The sequence below is a fragment of the Capra hircus genome, chromosome 16 (genome assembly GCF_001704415.2).
Source record: "Capra hircus breed San Clemente chromosome 16, ASM170441v1, whole genome shotgun sequence".
Lineage (NCBI taxonomy): Eukaryota > Metazoa > Chordata > Mammalia > Artiodactyla > Bovidae > Capra > Capra hircus.
In genome coordinates, this window is record NC_030823.1 from 45,633,345 (window position 1) to 45,650,410 (window position 17,066).

General features: G+C 53.8%; 1 protein-coding gene across 1 annotated transcript; it reads left to right on the top strand.

Moving 5' to 3' along the window:
- ICMT (isoprenylcysteine carboxyl methyltransferase) lies at positions 7,157-16,686 on the top strand. Its single transcript, XM_018060445.1, has 5 exons — positions 7,157-7,425; positions 8,255-8,343; positions 9,214-9,383; positions 10,144-10,361; positions 13,367-16,686. The coding sequence occupies exons 1-5, from the start codon at positions 7,231-7,233 to the stop codon at positions 13,547-13,549; spliced, it is 855 nt and encodes a 284-aa protein (XP_017915934.1). The 5' UTR covers positions 7,157-7,230; the 3' UTR covers positions 13,550-16,686.

Genomic DNA, 17,066 nt, shown 5'->3' on the forward strand with positions numbered 1-17,066 from the left:
GTTGTCCTAGCGGAGCTCTCTGGAGGCAGCACCACCTTTATAGGGAACCCTCGTTTACATGTCAATGAGGTGCTCCTGGACGAGTGGAACCCCGAGGGGGAGGAGTGAGAGGGGGACAAACAGGCAAGTTCCTCACTTCTCTCTGCCTGTTTTCTCCTCTTAGCCCAGGCCTCACCTCCAGTCTTTTGTTTATCCCTCTCATCCTCACCTCTTCCTGAGTCTGAGATTCCTTCCCATGCCCATGCTCTCCAAACCCTGTACTGTCCCAGTCTCCCTAGTTTCTGGGCCTCACCAACAAGCCCACTGGGGGAGGTCCATGAGCCCAGCAGGCTGCAGGCCCTGCTAATGATGGTGACTGAGCGCCGGGCCTCCTCTGGCCTGATGAAGACACAGAAGCTGGGAGCGCCTGCCAGTGAGGCCTTTCTGCCAGCTTCACGCTCTGGCCACTGGCGACGCTGCATTAGTCTCCCTAATGTTGGGACAATACAGCGATTTTCTGCCTGTGGCCACTGAAAGCCTGGCCCGCGGGGGCCACGCAGCAACATGTGTCCTATTAAAGCGTGCAGCCCACCCTCGGGGCCACAGCCAGCCTCTTCGCTGGGACCTCGGGACTGGGAGAGGTACTGTGCTGGGGTGCAGACTGGGCTCAGGGGCCCTCTGGCCCCATTAGGACCTAAACCACTGTCCTCAAGCTGGGGAGGGGCAAGCTGCAGGCAGCCTCAGGCCAGGGCAGTCAGAATAGCTTCTCCTACCTCCAGTCCTGAGTCTTCAGGCTGGACGATTCAGTCTGTGTTCCCTTACAGGAAAGGCCTGGGAATTTATTCCCCCCACCCCTGCCCCTTAGCCTTCTCAAGGTCCCAACAAGTGGGAGGTGGGGGTGGGGAAGACCACTGAGCCTCCAGGGAGTGCATCACTGGAGGCCCAAGATGCCAACGCCTTCTTCATTATTCAGGCTGAAGACTCAAGGAGCTCAGAGGAGGAGGCCCTGTGCCAGCAGCGGCTAGGCGCTCCAGCAAGACTCCTGGGCAGTCCCTGCTCGGGCTTCAGGAACTGGACTACATTAGCTTCGAGGGACGGGAATTGTCCATTCGGGGGAGTCCCTGGGTTCAAACCTACACATCTCCCTTGACTGAGTTCTCTTGGCCTCAGTTCATGAACATGCAGCCCCCTACTGCTGCTTATGAGGGCGATGGGGAAGTCACAAGGACCCGAAAGTTCAGCACAGGAGCCCTGCTGCCTATGACTTTACAACCTGGCCTTTGCAGTGAGGGGGAGGGGAAATTGCTGGGTCCTTGGTGGGCCCCCAGCTCCCTAGAGCCGCGGCATCCTCTCTGATATCCACCCCTGCTTGGCGTATTGACTGGCCCTGCCCGGCAGCAGCGTTCCTAGGCGCCAAACAGCGTGGAGAATCGCGCCCCTCCCTCCTTTCAGTCAGAAGCTTGGTGACCGTGGCTCCAAAGTGTTCTTCCTCCCCGGCCGCAGGGCCCTTAGTTCAGATCCGGACCGGGCCAGGCCCCGGGCTGTCCGCGGGGCCGCGGCTGAACTGTGGGCGCTGGCACGCGCCGGGCAGCTTTGAAGCGCCGGGGCCGGCCAGGCCCGAGCGGCTTCCGCGCGCTTGCTCGGGCGGGGGTGGGGAGTGGGCGGAGGGGTGGCGGCGCGATACAAAGGCGCCTCGGGACGGGAGGCGCGGCTGGGCACAAAGGAGGCAGCCGAGTGTTAAGGGCATTGTGCTGGCCCCACAAAGCCGCCCCCGCGCCCGCCTCCTCGGGACCGAACCCCTGGCGCCCCGCTGCGCGCGGGCTTCCAGCTGCGGCACATCTGCACACAGGAGGGCGCGCGCCTCGCTCCGGCGGTCTCCCTCACCCCCGCTCCCTGCATCGAGGTGGGCGCGCGCCTCGCTCCGGCGGTCCCCTCACCCCCGCCCCGCTCTCGAGGAGCGCGGGCAGCCGGGCAATTTGTCCTCTAATTACGAGCTCTCCCCATAAACCGCCGCCCGCGCCTTTCAGCAAACCAATGGCCCTCGGAGCAGCAATCCCGGCCCGCAGCGGGGGAACCGGGCCCGTCCCCTCTCCAGAGTTAGGGCCGCAATAAAGGGGCCCACGAGACGCCCCCGCCTGCACCCAGGCATCCGCAGTTCCTAGAGCCAAACACTCCTCTAGAGCCCGTGCCTTAAGATCCTGGCCGCGCTGGGTGGGGCCGCTCACGTGGGTGGCTTAGTGTTTCTTAAGCAGTGGAAAATTGACCGCAAAATGCGCTAATTCGCAATGTTCTGCTCTGGCTGCGGGAGGCAAAGCCGGCCGGGGCGGCCCAGGCAGAATTCGAGTGGTCAAGCTCCGCCCTCGCAGGCTTAACGGGCCTCCACCTCCGCTGCCCCCTACCCTCACTTTCATTCCCCACCCCTACCCCAGCACTGCCTGCTGCGTCCCCTCCCCCTCAGGAGGTCCTCAGGCCGGCATCTTCCCACCTAGACTCACTCGCCTCCCTCATTTTCTGGGCTTGCCCCGGTCCTCACGCGGCTTCCTTGCCACCGTCCTTGACTCCTTGCTTGCCCTAAGCTGGTTGAGGATTGCGCAGGACTCAAGACTGAAAGGAGATCTCTGTGCAAATTCTATCTTACCTTCCTCCCTAACACCCCCCCCCCCCCCCCGTCTTTAGAGTGTTTTCAGCCACCCTTACCCTAGCCACACTTTACCCCTAATTCAGGCTCTGTCTTCTGGCAGCAGGCTCCCCCACTAAGTTAAAGGCAGCTTTTTGCATTTGGCAAGGTCACTGGGAAAGACAGGCGTCTCCACTGAGATGCTGCTCGGAGACTCAGGCTAGGGACCCGCAGGTGTGTTTGCAAGTTTTGTGTCTAGGCATCCTAGACACCCTCAGGCAGGCCAGGCTTCGAGGGCGCGCAGAGGCGGGGGAGGCGTTTTTTTCCAGGTAGAGGGAGAGGCAGCGGGTTCACTTCGTCACTTCGTTCCCTGAGAGCAAGCAGAACGAAGCGCCCTCGGGCTGCCGGCAAGGGCATAGACCAACTTAGAAACCGGACTTATGCAAGCCGGGATGTAGGCCACTGACTCCTTTTCCATCTTTAGCCTCTGGGGTTCCCAGGGGGCTTGGAAAAGAGCACAAGTCCAGGCAGAGTGCTGCGGAGATTGTGGAGTGGGGCAGAGGACACAGGCCTAAGGTGCTCATTCAGGAAAAATTCCGTCTATAGCCCAGGGGAGTGTTGGGGGGCTTCCAGGGCTACTCAATGCCAGTTGCTTCCTCAGGCTGGGGAATTTAAGGCCACAAGTGATCTGTGCCTTTGTCCTCCCTTCTTCCATTTGGTTTTACGACTTTGGCAAAAGAAAGAACATCACAGAACGACGCAGCCTCTCGAGGGCCCTGGGTGGGAACCCCTTCCTTCCTGCAGTCCCTAGGCATGTAAAGCTACCCTAACTGGTGGTGCTGTGGAGGCTGCCCCTGGTGTGGTGACTGGAGGGAGAAAAGTGCGTACCCCTCCCCCTCCCGCAATGCATTTCAAAATGGAATGAAGTGATGGCTCCATGTAATTAACTATTGAGACACAGCAAAAGCACCAAAATGACTCAGCCAATTGTCTCCAGATGGGGTTGGAGAGGCTGCAATTGTTTAACTCTCTTTAGCAGGGTTAGGACTCCGAATAGCCGGGCAGCGGAGGGCCCTCTGGGGCACAAAGGCTGGGACTCCGGTGAGTGCATCAGCACTGAACCCGGCTGGCCCAATTCGGAGAGAGTGAATTCCCAAAGACCCTCATTGTCCCAGGCCTTTGTGCTTCTCCCCAGCTGGCTCTGATCTTTAAATATTTACCCGGCCCCTTTGTGCCCATATGACTTATGCACTTTGGACTGATGTGCTCATAAATTACGAGTCATTTACCAGACTGTGGGGAGGGGGCTTTCATGCCTGGAGCAGGGAGAGGCCAGAGGAAGGGAAAGGAAAAAAAAAACTTTTGGAGGGTTAGAGTGAGCTGCAGCCACACTGGACAGGCCCCTCCTGGCCTCCATGTGAAAGTGGATGGGGCAGAGGCCTGTGAGTGACAGGGAGTCCCAGAAGACCTTTCTGACAATGTCTGACCGCCTGACTGGAGACCCACCAGCAGGAAGGAGGGAGAGGCAGAGTTCCTGAGCTGTTTCTGACTCGGTGTCACGCTTCGACAGGAGTCAGCTTTTCACCCTGGGAAGCTGGTGTAGGTGAAGGTGCCCGGTTAGCACCCATTCTTGCCCCCGTCTCCTACTTGCTCTGGAGTATCCCCCCTTGCTACAATTCCTCGTACTTAATAAAGCAACCCTGTTTGAAAAAAGGGAGCCTAATTTCATCTCAGCCTGCAATTTAACTTGGAAAAGTCGCTATGGTTCTTAGGGCTCTTTAAAACTCTTGTTGGGCCCAGGATGGAAAGCCACCTCAGCTGATGGGTGGGTGGCTGGCTGGGGGTGGAGTGGGGAGGGGAGGCCCCAGAGAAGGACCTTCCTGCATGAGAAAGGGGTCCCTTTGTGCATGCCTTACAGCTCCTAGAACAAAACACATTCAAATGCTTATTTAGAGGTGGGGGGAAAAAAAACCAAAAAACAAAAAACAAGCAAGGCATCTTCAGGCCGAGCAGTTTTTCTTTATTTTCTTTTATTATTGTACGTGTGCTGCTCCTTTATCCCGGGGGATGACAAACTGGAGGGACACTTGGAGAGCTGGGTGGTGAATGGACTTGTCTGATCAGCTCCCTTTCCTCTCTGGTGGCAAAACCTGTTTGATCAGATCTCTGTGTTTTGAGTTTCTGTCTGTATCTGTGTGAGTTACTCTTCCTCTGTGTGCCTGTGTGTATCTCCATGTGACTGTTTCTCTGGGTCTATGTCAGTGCATGCATACATTTGATTACTTGCCTTTACCTTCCATCACTCCCCTGTGAACCCTGGGTCCTGACAGATTCAGAACTCTAGTAGTGTCAGTCGTGTATGACTCTTTGGGATCCTGTGGACTGTAGCCCACCAGGCTCCTCTGTCCCTGGAATTCTCAAGACAAGAATAGTGGAGTGGGTTGCCATTTCCTTCTCCACGGACTCTAGTGACTTCTAAAAATTCCCCTGCATCCCTAGCCTGGCCCCATCTGGGAGGGGATGATCTCCCCATTCTTTCTGCCTTCTCCACGATGAGACTGATGGAGATGTATGGTCCAAGGGGAACTGATGGACAGAGAAGAGACAGTTGCTCAAGCCCTCCAGTCTGGATTACATGTTATTTTGTGCCCCTCCCCCAGAACAGGAACTGTCCCTGGGGCAAATCAGATCCACTAGTCGGCGTGGAAAGCTGATGCCACTGGCTAGAAAGGGAGCTTCCTGGGAGCAGCCCTCTACCTTAGGACCAAACTCACTCCCAGGAGTGAAGATGCAATAAGCGCCCTCTAGTGGCCGTGAGGTGTCCTGGCGATGCTGGAGAGGTCTTGAGTGAGGGAACTGGTAGAAACTGGGGGCAGTGGCAGGAGTCCCTGCTCTCAGCTCCCAGAAAAGGCCCAGGCTTCCGTCCCACGTGACACCGCAACTGGGTGACATTAGATTTTTAAAACATTAAGTCTTTCAGTCCCCATGTACTGAGTTTAGAAAATGTCTTCTGAGCACCTTTTAGATAGATACTGGGCTTACAGATCATCAACAGGAGATTGGAGTCAGGATCCCCATTTCACAGAAAGTTGAGGCTCATCGAGGTGACTTGCCCAAGGTTACAAAGCTGCTGAGCCAGGCTCTCCATCCTCCCCTGAACCCAGCTGTCCAGACACGAGGCCTCCTGCCAGGTCCCATAAAGACAGAGAAGGGTAGGGTGGCCAGAGCCTCAGATGCAGGCTGGGCTGACCACTAGTTGGGCTGGGCATATCGCTCTCTGACCCACTGCTCTGGGTTCCAGCCTCCCCTGGGGCCTGTCCCCTATCCTGCTTCAGGCTGGCCTCCTCCTGCCTCTGTGTTTGCAGGCTCTATCCCCTCCCTCCCTCCCTCTCTCCTGTAGCTGTCCTTGCTCTCATTTCCAGCTGCAGGCTGCCAGTACCAACTCTCCCAGGCAGCCTCCTACCCCTCCCATGGGTCTCTCCCTGGGGTCCCTCTCATTGCTGCTCTATCCTCACTTGATTCCTGCCTCACTCTCATCCCACAGTAATTTATTCTGTCATTTGCTTACTTGCCTTTCTCCTCCATCATCCATCCATCCATCACGGGAAGTGGAGGCATTTACCATTTCAAAAAGGAACAATTTTTCTTTCTTTCTTTCTTTCTTTTTGCTGTGACTTGGCATGCGGGATCTTAGTTCCCTGACCAGGGATGGCATATTGGCCCCCTGCATTGGAAGTGTGGACCGCCAGCGAGGAAAGTACAAAAAAAGAGCAATTTCTAATTATAAAATAATATATACTGATTTGGGCCATATGGGAAATACAGAAACCATATAAAAAAGATAGCTAAAGTCTCTCAGAGTTCCCCTACCACCAGAAGATTACTGATGTAAAATAATTTTGGCTTCTATTCCAATCATTTTTCCAGGTTCATCCGTATACTTTTGTTTTTCCCAAGTGAAGTCAGGATCACACTGAAAAGTTTTTCATTCTGTCCTATAAAATAACGTCCTGAGGATTTCCACCGTTGGCCAACATTCTCCCCCGACACGAAGTGAAGTGGGCGGTCATCCTGTTCTGTGAATGCCGCAAGGGCAGTGTCCCTGCAGCAAGGGCCCCCAGCGGGGCGCTTGGAGACCCTGCCGAGGGCAAGGCGGTCCCAGCGCGGACCTCGTGGGGCCGGCTGGGCAGGGTTGGGTGGAGGCGGATCGCCGGCTCGCGCCTGCACGCCCAAGTGTCGGTTTCGAGGGGGACCACACAGCCGGGGAAGCTATAGATTTCAAGTGATTTCTCCGGACAACGGACATCCTGAAGTTTGGGGCCGACTCCTGGCAGACACCGGCGGCGACTTCTCCGCGCAGGACCCAGGCTCCCTGCGGCGCCCCGCTCTGCTCCGCCTGGGTCAGGCGGTCCCTGTTGCGGGCACAGTGGGGCGGGGCCGCGGGGCGGGGCGCTCCCGCCAAATTCAGGCCCCAGCCGCGCGGCGCGGCGGTATCGCGAGAGCTTGCCGGCAGCGCGCAAGTCCTGGCGGCTCCTCTTCGCGGCCGGCGTCGGCGGCGCAGTGCGCAGGCGCGGCGGGCAGGTTTCCCAGGGCTACAGCCGGCGCAGCCGCCGGCCTGTCCGCCTCCCTGCGCCATGGCAGGCTGCGCGGCGCGGGCTCCGCCGGGCTCCGAGGCGCGCCTCAGCCTCGCCACTTTCCTGCTGGGCGCCTCGGTGCTCGCGCTGCCGCTGCTCACGCGCGCCGGCCTGCAGGGCCGCACCGGGCTGGCGCTGTACGTGGCCGGGCTCAACGCATTGCTGCTGCTGCTCTACCGGCCGCCGCGCTACCAGGTGCGGGCCGGACGGAGGGCCGGGGCGGGGATGGGGGCCGGGCGGGCTGGGCGTCGCGAATGGGCACTGTACCCCCCCGGGGTCGAGGTCCAGGTCGGCCGACAGCGCGGCCCACGAGAGGGGCTGCCTCCCCCGGCCGTGTTCTTAAGCAGCTGCGAGTTCAGGCGGCGGGAGGGCGTCCTCCCCGCCAGTCCTGGGGGGCGTGGGGTGCGGGCCCCCTTCGCCCGGCGGAGTGGGTGGAAAATTGCAGTTGGCGCGGTTCAGCAGCTGCGGCAGATGAGCGCGTGGGGTGGGAATGAGCGGGCCCACGAGTTCTTTTATGTAATTTGAGGTGTGGAGAACTACCTACCTACTGTCAAGTCTGAGGTCAGAGGCCCCCGCAGTAACGTGGAAGGGGCTGGGCGCGGAGTCCCGGCTGTCCCGACCGGATTCGCTGCGTGGATTTGGGAGAATCCGGCCAATAGGCTAGGTTTACGCTGTTTTCCCATAGCCCTGAATAACAACAATCCTAATAGTAATGGCAGCTAAAAACTTATATAGCACTTCCTCTTAAGTACTTTACATGGGTCATTCTCACAGCAGTCCTTAAAGGTAGGTACAGTGGTCATCCCCATGTGTAGATGGAGAAGCCCAGGTCCAGAGAGGTTAAGTAACTAGCCTAAGGCCACAGAGAGGTGAATTTTGGATTTGAGTCCAGGCAGCCCTGCTTCACCCCTTTAACCTCTGAGCAAGTCGACTCAATGGACTTGGTGGTGGTCTGCTTAGACCAGGAAATAAGACATATGCTCTGAACAGCCAGGTGACTGAGCCTCTTTTGGGTCCGTTTCAGATAGCCATCCGAGCCTGTTTCCTTGGCTTTGTGTTTGGCTGTGGAGTGCTGCTAAGTTTTAGCCAGTCTTCCTGGAATCACTTTGGCTGGTAAGAAGTGCTTTGGGAACCATAGTTGTGAGTCAGGGGTGGGTGGATCAGAGGGTCAGTAGTGATGGTCCCGCGTCCCTGGCTGGCTGAAGGCTAGTGAGGGTTCTGAGGGATTGAGGCCTCTAGCTTCCTAGATTCCTGCATCCCGGACCTCTAAGGTAGAAGCAGGTCTCTCGCGGCATCCTCCCTGTAGGTGTTCTCATCCACTGCACCTTCAGTAATGTGACCAGCCCTTCCCAGAAAGAGGGTCTTGGTCCTCAGTGACAGGAAGGGGCAAGGCTCTGGCTCGTCTTCACAGGCCTTTTCCGTCTCTAATTTCTATTAGGTCACATCTAATGCTTCCCCCACGGCCTGTGTAGGATTTTCCCTACACTATGATTTCAGTCCCTTGAGCCTTCTAGTCCCTGACCTGGATATGAACCAGTGGCTTCCAGGTAAAAAGCTTTATCTCCTATTGTCAGTATTCTGAGCCATCTAATCCTCCTTTGCTGGAATTATTTCAGTTTTTTGGATTTTTGTATTCGACATACATCACTGCTTTATTTTGATACTTCTCCTCTTTCATGTTTTACTGTGCGTAATGTCATTTTTTTTTTTTAAAGGCAGAAGGCCCATAATGCCTTCCTAACCTATGTTTTTCTTTTTTTTCCCCCTCCTCCTGTGATGCTCAAAGACGTAGTCCCTTTACAACCCCACTTTCTGCAAACCTCGGGAGTAAGGTGGGTGCCTGTGCCTGATATCCACTCTCAGGTGACGACAGAATATCATCAGAGAGTTCAGGGACAGCTCAGAACAAACCAGCGCTTGGACTTATGGCCAGCTTAATTCTCTTGCCTCAACTTACCTTATGTTCTTTTTGTTTTTAAATAGGTATATGTGCTCCCTGTCATTGTTCCACTATTCTGAATATTTAGTCACAGCAGTCAATAACCCCAAGAGCCTGTCCTTGGATTCCTTTCTCCTGAATCACAGTCTGGAGTACACAGTCGCAGCTCTTTCTTCTTGGATAGAGTTCACACTTGAGAATATCTTCTGGCCAGGTCAGTGTGCCCTGCTCTCCCTCTCCAGGGGAGATGGGCGGCCTCCGTGGGGGCCTGAGGACAGTGGCCTGGCTTCACCTCCCAGGTCTAATCTCTCCGAGTGATTTTCCCCAGATCTCTATCCTCACTAAGCTCTTTATAAAGGGCGAGCTTCGCCTGTGAATTCCACCTCTGGATTTTGAATGGGGGACATGTTGACCTTTCACTTTAAGCCCTGTGAGACATAGTTTGCACCATCTAACATGAAGTTCCAGCCTCTGATAGCTGTAACCCCAGTTTTATAATCGGGGGTCTGGATCTGTTCGTTTTCTGCAACTTGAGAAATTTCATATGAAAATGTTTACTAGCAAAAACCACTGCATCTGGTAGCTACTCTGACATTGAACTTTGTGCAACAAGTTAAATAACATATATGTAGTTCCTCAGATTCAGTAGAGGGCCAAGGTGGGAAATGCTGAGCCTTCTTTGCTTCACTTAGCTGCTCTAGTCCCCAGAGGAAGGATGGGAGCCCATCAGCTCTTTGCCTCGATGCTCTAACTGGACTGTTGGTGCTTCAGAGTAAATGGATGAACAGCACAGTTTTGTGGGCTGTGTTTTGCTTGTCATTAAGCTTCAGTGTGATGACCGGTGCTGATCCCCCACCCCCAGCATGTTTTCTAGTGTCCCAGTCTGTGGAAATAGGTTAATTTTAAGCCCGAAGAGGGAGAGCTCAGTGGTCCAGGGTCTTCACTCCCCCTTTGTCACCATCTCTGTCCTGCAGAACTGAAGCAAATCACCTGGATCAGTGCCACGGGGCTGCTGATGGTGGTGTTTGGAGAGTGTCTGAGGAAAGCGGCAATGTTTACAGCTGGTTCCAATTTCAACCACGTGGTGCAGAATGAAAAGTCGGAAACCCATACTCTGGTGACCAGCGGAGTATACGCTTGGTTCCGGCATCCGTCCTACGTCGGGTGGTTTTACTGGAGTATTGGAACCCAGGTATGGTGTCAGAATCAATACCAGTCCCCTTTAAAGTTTTTAAAAATAATACCTTAAATCGACAGATAATTCAAATACCGTGAAATTCACCATTTCAGGGTGTACGATTCAGTGGATTTCAGTGTATTTACAAAGTTGTTGGTTCTGTCCCACCTTTTCTTTTTAAAATGTTGTGTTTATTTATTTATTGGTGGTGTCACATGGCTTGTGGGACCAGGGGTTCCTTGACCAGGGTTGAACCTGGGCCCTAGACAATAAAAGCAGAGTCCTAACCACTGGACCACCAGAGAATTACCTGTTGGTCCTTTTTTTATTTTTAATTTTTATGAATTTATTTGTTTTTGGCTGCTCTGGATATCCTTTGCTGCTCGTGGGCTTTCTCTAGCTGCAGGGAGCAGGGGCTGCCCTTCCTTGTGGTGCTTGGGCTTCTCACGGAGGTGGCTTCTCTTGTGGAGCTCTGTCTGCTCTAGAGCACAGTAGTTGTGGCGCATGGGCTTAGTTGCTTGAGGCATGTGAAGTCTTCCCAGACCAGGGATAGAACCCTATCTATGTCGGCAGGCAGATTCTTAACCACTGGGCCACCAGGGAAGTCCTGGTCCTTTTTATATAGGTACACACGTTCCCTGCTGTGTTTCAAGTGATAATTGAATAAAAGTCAAAAGAACTGATTTAGTCTTTAACATTTTTTGTTGTATGCTTAAACCCGGGTGTCCCAAACTTGTAAACTCTCGGCGATTCTTGGTGCTGTTGCCCCATATTTCGTACCCCTTTTCTACTTCTTTAACTTAGATTTGGAGCCTCACCCAGTGGGGTGAGGACAGAGATGTGGATGTGGGGAGAGCCCTCTGCCACTCAAGGGGCAACTTAGCTGATTTTCATTAGAAGCTGCTATTAATGAGCCCTGATGGCGCAAGTGGTAAAGAACCTGCCTTGCCAATGCAGGAGACATAAGAGATACAGGTTCGATCCCTAGGTGTGGAAGATCCCTGGAGGAGGGCATGGCCATCCCCTCCAATGTTCTTGCCTGGAGAATCCCCATGGACAGAGGAGCCTGGCGGGCTACAGTCCATGGGGTCAAAAAGAGTCGGACAGGACTAAAGTGGCTTAGCACACAGCACAGCACACACACAGCACGTTACTGAGCCCAGAGTCGTGTGTCCGGTTTAATGTGAGTGATGGAGGTTTGCTGGGTCTTAGGCTGCAGACTGAGCCTTGTGTCTGATCAGTTGTCTCTTGAATCTGTTCTCTTAGACCTAGAAGGACTTGGCCAGAGTATGTGGGTAGAGCTTAGAAGATTCATCACCTCTTTGGGAACATCCAGTCTGGGCCCCAGGCATCCCATTGCAGGCTGGTACCTGGGGACCCTCTGGTGACCCTCAGTGGTATACAAGGGGCAGCTTCTTGTGCGGCATTCATTTAAAAATGTGCATTTCTGCAGCTTCCTGTGTTAACAATCACATTCTCTGGATACAGACTGATTGCAGAGGAACCATGTAGTTTGCCATAAATGCTGACTAGTAAGCCTGAGTGCTCTAGGACTCAAGGTTTTGTTTTCCTTTTTAAATTTATCTGGCTGCGTGAGTCTTCCCTGGTGGCTTGGTCAGTAAAGAGTCTGCCTGCAGCACAGGAAACCCAGATTCGATCCCGGAGTCGGGAAGAAGATTCCCTGGAGAAGGAAATGGCAACCCACTCCAGTATTCTTGCCTGGGAATTCCCATGGACCGAGGAGCCTGGCGGGCCGCAGTCCATGGAGTCGCAGAGTTGGACAGGACTGGGCGACTGAGCACGCACGCGCCAACTCTCAGGTGTGGCATCTGGCTCTTTGCTGTGTCCTGGGGAATCTCCGTTGCAGTGCACACTGACCGCTAGTTGTGGGCTCAGCAGTTGCGGTGGCATGTGAGGTCTTAGTTTCCTATTGGGATCGAACCCACTGCATTGGAAAGCGGATTCTTCCCACCAGGGAAGTCCCTCAAGAGGTTTTCACACCTCTTTAACTGTAGATCTTTTTACACTGTGACCCAGCACACAGGTGTATGTGAATACAGAATAAATCTTTTCTGAAACAGCCCTTACCCTGCCTGTGTACAAAACACGCTGTGTTCCAGCTTGTTAGTGTTTGTGGCGCTGTTTCTGATGGAGGGGATTGATTTCAGCTCCATGGTGGGCTGTGGCCTAAGAGTGGGAAGACCCACTGTAGGGTCTGCTGAGAGGCCTCATGCACCTGCCGGCCGGGTGGGTCCCAACTCTGACGTCCACTCCTTGGCCTCCCTTAAGTAGGGTGGCAGCACCACCTCAGTGGCTTGCTCTGGGGGTTGAATGGCTTACTGGTCGGTGGTAAAGGGCTTGGCCTGTGCTGGGAACACAGGAGACAGTAATCAGTGGTGAGACTAAGAAGTGAGGTCTGGTCACCCACTGAGGGAAACACATCCCGGGCAAGGTTGGGGAGGGGAGGTCAGAAGGCTTCCTGAGCTGCACAGAAGTGGGCCAAGAAGCTCCTTCTCTGGACTTTGAAAGCTGTGCTAAGGAGGCATGATTGAGGGCACAGTGCTTTCTGAGCAGGGGGAGTGTTTCGAGGGAGGACAGTGTACAGTGTGCATGGGGAGGCTGGGCTGGGGGCAGAGGACCAGGGAGCTGTGGGGTGGAACGGAGCAGGTCCCCACGGGTTGGGGGGAAGGCAGTGGTGCTTACAATGGGAATTCACACTTGGGGTCGCCCTTGTAATTTTTAGGTACCTGTCAGGTAAGAGGAACAAGAGAAAAGCAGACCAGCCAGAGCTACAGCAATGAGTGTTCAGTTCTGTTATGAAAGTGATGGTGTGATTTCAGGTCATGGTTCTCAGGCCCCGGGCTCAGGGTCTCCAAGACCCTAGTCACATATCTTGAGAGTCTCTTGGGGCCCTTGACAGGAAGTCCTCTGTGGGTGTTGGAGAGAGGCTGACGCCCTTCCGGCTCACAGTGTGGAGTCGCACTGACCCTGGCCCACTAACACTGTGTTCCCTCCATCAGGTGATGCTGTGTAACCCCATCTGCGGGGTGAGCTACGCTCTGACAGTGTGGCGGTTCTTCCGTGACCGGACAGAGGAGGAAGAAATCTCGCTGATCCACTTTTTCGGAGAGGAGTACCTGGAGTATAAGAAGCGGGTGCCCACAGGCCTGCCTTTCATAAAAGGGGTCAAGGTGGAGCTATGACAGGCCCAGGGTGGCCCAGGCCAGGCTGGGGGCCCTCCCGCTCCTCGAAGCCTGGGGACAGAACTGCCTCCTGTCGACCACTCTACAGAATGGATTTTCTTAATCATTTTCTATGTCATCAATTACTCTTCTGGAATATCACTCAAAATCAAATGGTCAGAAGGCCTTAGGACCAAAGGAACCCCCCCGCCCCAACTCCCCTACTCCCCGCCACCCTGGAGCAGCCTGTTCTTGGGCTGAATCAAGGTAGGATATAGATTAAAGGTGGACAAGAAGCAAATAACAGCAATACCCAGCAGCGCCCCCCAGACGTGCCTGGGGAGTGCCTAGGCCACACTTCAGCCCTCCACGAGGCCGGGGGTGTTGAGTTATAACCAAGACCCCTGGGGAGAGAGGTGACCTCCCCCCTCACGTGAGTGAGGTGCCTGCCACAGGAAGGGGCGCACGGGCTTATTTGTGTTAGAGACATGTTCAGAATCCTCACTTTAACCGAAAAACACAGACAGCACAGCTTTAACCTCCTTATTTCTGTCCTTACATGCGTGAGCTTCTCTGCAGTTTAAGACGCTTCCTTTGGTTCCTCACATATCTCATCCTATTGACTTACCTATTTTTTAAAAATAGCAGTATAAACTCAAAGTGGACTTAACACAGTGTATGAGCCTCACCCTTTATTCGGCAGAAAGGCAGCATGGATGCCGCCAATGACCTGGCTGAGGCTTCAGGTTACCAAGGCTTTCCGCGCCAGGGAGACTGTGGGCCCCTGTGGCTTTCCTAGGGTCCCGGCGCCTGCTCTCCTTCCAGAAGGGCCTGGCGCTACCAGTGACAGGCATGTCAGAGATGTGCCATTCGCCCTTTATCCAGGAAACGCTTCCTGGACACCTGCTCTGTGCAAGGCATTGTTAAACGTTGAGAAATACTGCTCTCCGTTTATTTGGGGGTTATTCTCATTTTACCATAGCTTATATTTTTGTGTTTTGACTTAAATGTATTAACCATTGATTCCTATGGTCTGTTCTCAAACTTCCATCATCCCTAATGCCATTTCAGACTGTCTTCTGAAGGGGTTTGAGCATAAGCAGCTATAAAATTCCAGCAAGTCTACTCATGAAAAAAATAGAGCTGAGATTTAGTCACTACTTTTGTTTTTCAAGTTTGGGGAGAGTGGTTGGCTTTACGAGTCAGACATATGAGCTCTGAGGCGCTTGTTGAATTCTGGATTAGAGAGAGGAACTTGGTCTCAGTGTGACTTCTGTCCATGAAGCCCTGCGGTGGCGCCCTTGGAGCGTGGATCGAAGGCAGCATCAGCACCTGGCTGGAGCACTGCTACACCACACCACCTGGCTTTCAAGGAGTCACTAAACCTTTCCGTGCCTAGACCTCCCCATCTGTAGAATGGGTCCATACCACCTACCTCATAGGGGTGTTGTGAAGACTTAGAAGAACGATGTCAAATGTTTTTAACACTTTGGTGAGAGAGATGACAAAACCAGTACTGTGTGAGGTACACACAACTGGACATTGGATTCACTGTACCAGATACCGGAAACGTGTGTTCGAAAAAGCATCTTACCAACTCAAAATGCTATTTATTTCTAGATTTCCTGGCCGAATTAGTGTTTTCATGATTTTATATACCAAAGAGGTGTACGGGTTTGTCGGCAAGAGGTGTGACACTTGCTGGAGGGAGGACCCGACGGGCTCCAGTCTCGGCCTCCTGAGGTCTTGCCCGCCGATAGCCCAGGTGGCAGCCTCAAGGCGGTAGGTTCCTCTGGCGGTAATGCTGCCTGGTGGGATGTCAAATGCACTTAGTGTGTGTGGGGATTGAATCAGTCCTAAACTTGTTGCCCACGCCACACTCAGCAAAGTCAACCCACTTAGGACTGCAGGATGGAGGCGGGTGTGGCTGCAGCTTTGGCAGTGGCCCCCACTCTCCGAGGCAAAGTTCTTGCTGTGCTAGCCAGATAGGAGCCAGCTTTCCTCAACACTGGGGGCCGTGAGGCTGTCTAGCACACAGAGAGCCGCTAATAATGCCTGGCTTTATGGACTGTAAGACTGAAGGCGCTGGCCTCTGACGGTCTGTCCCTCCTCCGCCTGCCTGCCAGGCCGGGGGCTCAGGAGGCCAGCCCTGGGGTCCCAGGGAGACGATGCTGTCACACCGCCCACCCAGGCTTGACAAGATGTTCTGCCCTGCTTTGTCCCCCAGGGCGGAAATTAGCAATTACTTAGGGATCAGAGATGAACCGCTTTGGGACAGGCTTTGGCAAGCGATCGACGTTCATCTAGCACTGAGATCTTCAGGTTATTTTTAACTTCGTAAATTTAGCAGTGCCAGCGTGCAGGGAGGAGAATCAGGTTAATGAGGTACAGGCTTTTCGGGTATTCCCGAAAGCTTTTCTTTGGGTAAGGGCCACATCGCCAGTTCCCTCCAATTAAGAAACCGTCAGGAGACTTCTTTTTCCATTGCAGGTTTCAAAGCAGAGACTCTGAAATGGAAGAGAGGCACCGCATAGAACAAAGTTGTTTTGAAGCAGTGTAAAACAAAATACTTTATGGGAGTTTGCAGGCTGGGGCCAAGAATGCTGGTTTATGGAAAAGAAGTGGGGCGAACCTGACAGAAGGCAGCATACCCCACCTTTTCATGGTCATGGGCCGTTTTGTACACCTAAAAAGTAAACTCTCTTAATCCCTTTAACTTTCTAACTCTGGTTGGTTATCATGATGGGGAAACGTCCTTGAACCCAGGGGTTGCGTTAATAGTAGCGTCTCCTTTTGGTAGCAGCCCCTCCATGATGGGAATGGTGACTCGCTGGCCCTTCTCTGCACTTTCTTAACTGCCTTAGATAGTTGTGCTCTCTCTCCGCTCTGCGTTTTGCTTCTGTAGCGACTTAGCAAGGCCAGGCCATCCCCAGCCTGTCTGGCTGTGGGGGCAGTGGTGGTGGGGAGACTTGCTGTCAGTCTGCCCACCTGGGCTCGCTCCTGTGGGTCTGTCCCATAGCTAAGCTAGGAGAGTAACCTTACAGAGTAATTGCTCTTCTTTTTACATGCAGAAATGTTTATTTAAATATTGGATTTTCTTTCACAGATACTGATGATTTCCAATTCTTAAATAAAACTGTACTTGATTTCGCTATGAACAACAGTGTGACTGTGTGGGATTCAGAAACTCTTAAGGTCTTGTTACTTCCAGTTAACGTCCAGAACCTAGAGCATAAAGCCAGACGTATCTGCCTCCTTGGTTCTGTTCTGAGTTCCTCCCTTTAAGGGGTGTGTTCCTCCTGTCCATACCCCCCCACCACTGTAGAGGTCCGCCCCTCCCCCACCACCGTGGAGGTCTGTGATGCTTTGGGATGGGACCTACACACAGCAGGTATGCAGACTTTGGGTGCTGATGTGACCAGTGGACCAATGTATTGACCTGCAGGCCCACCTGGCACATGAAAGCCACCTGAATCACTAAATCAAGCTGATATTTGTTTAAGATGTGACTCTTGGCATCATTTTGCCGCGAGAACTT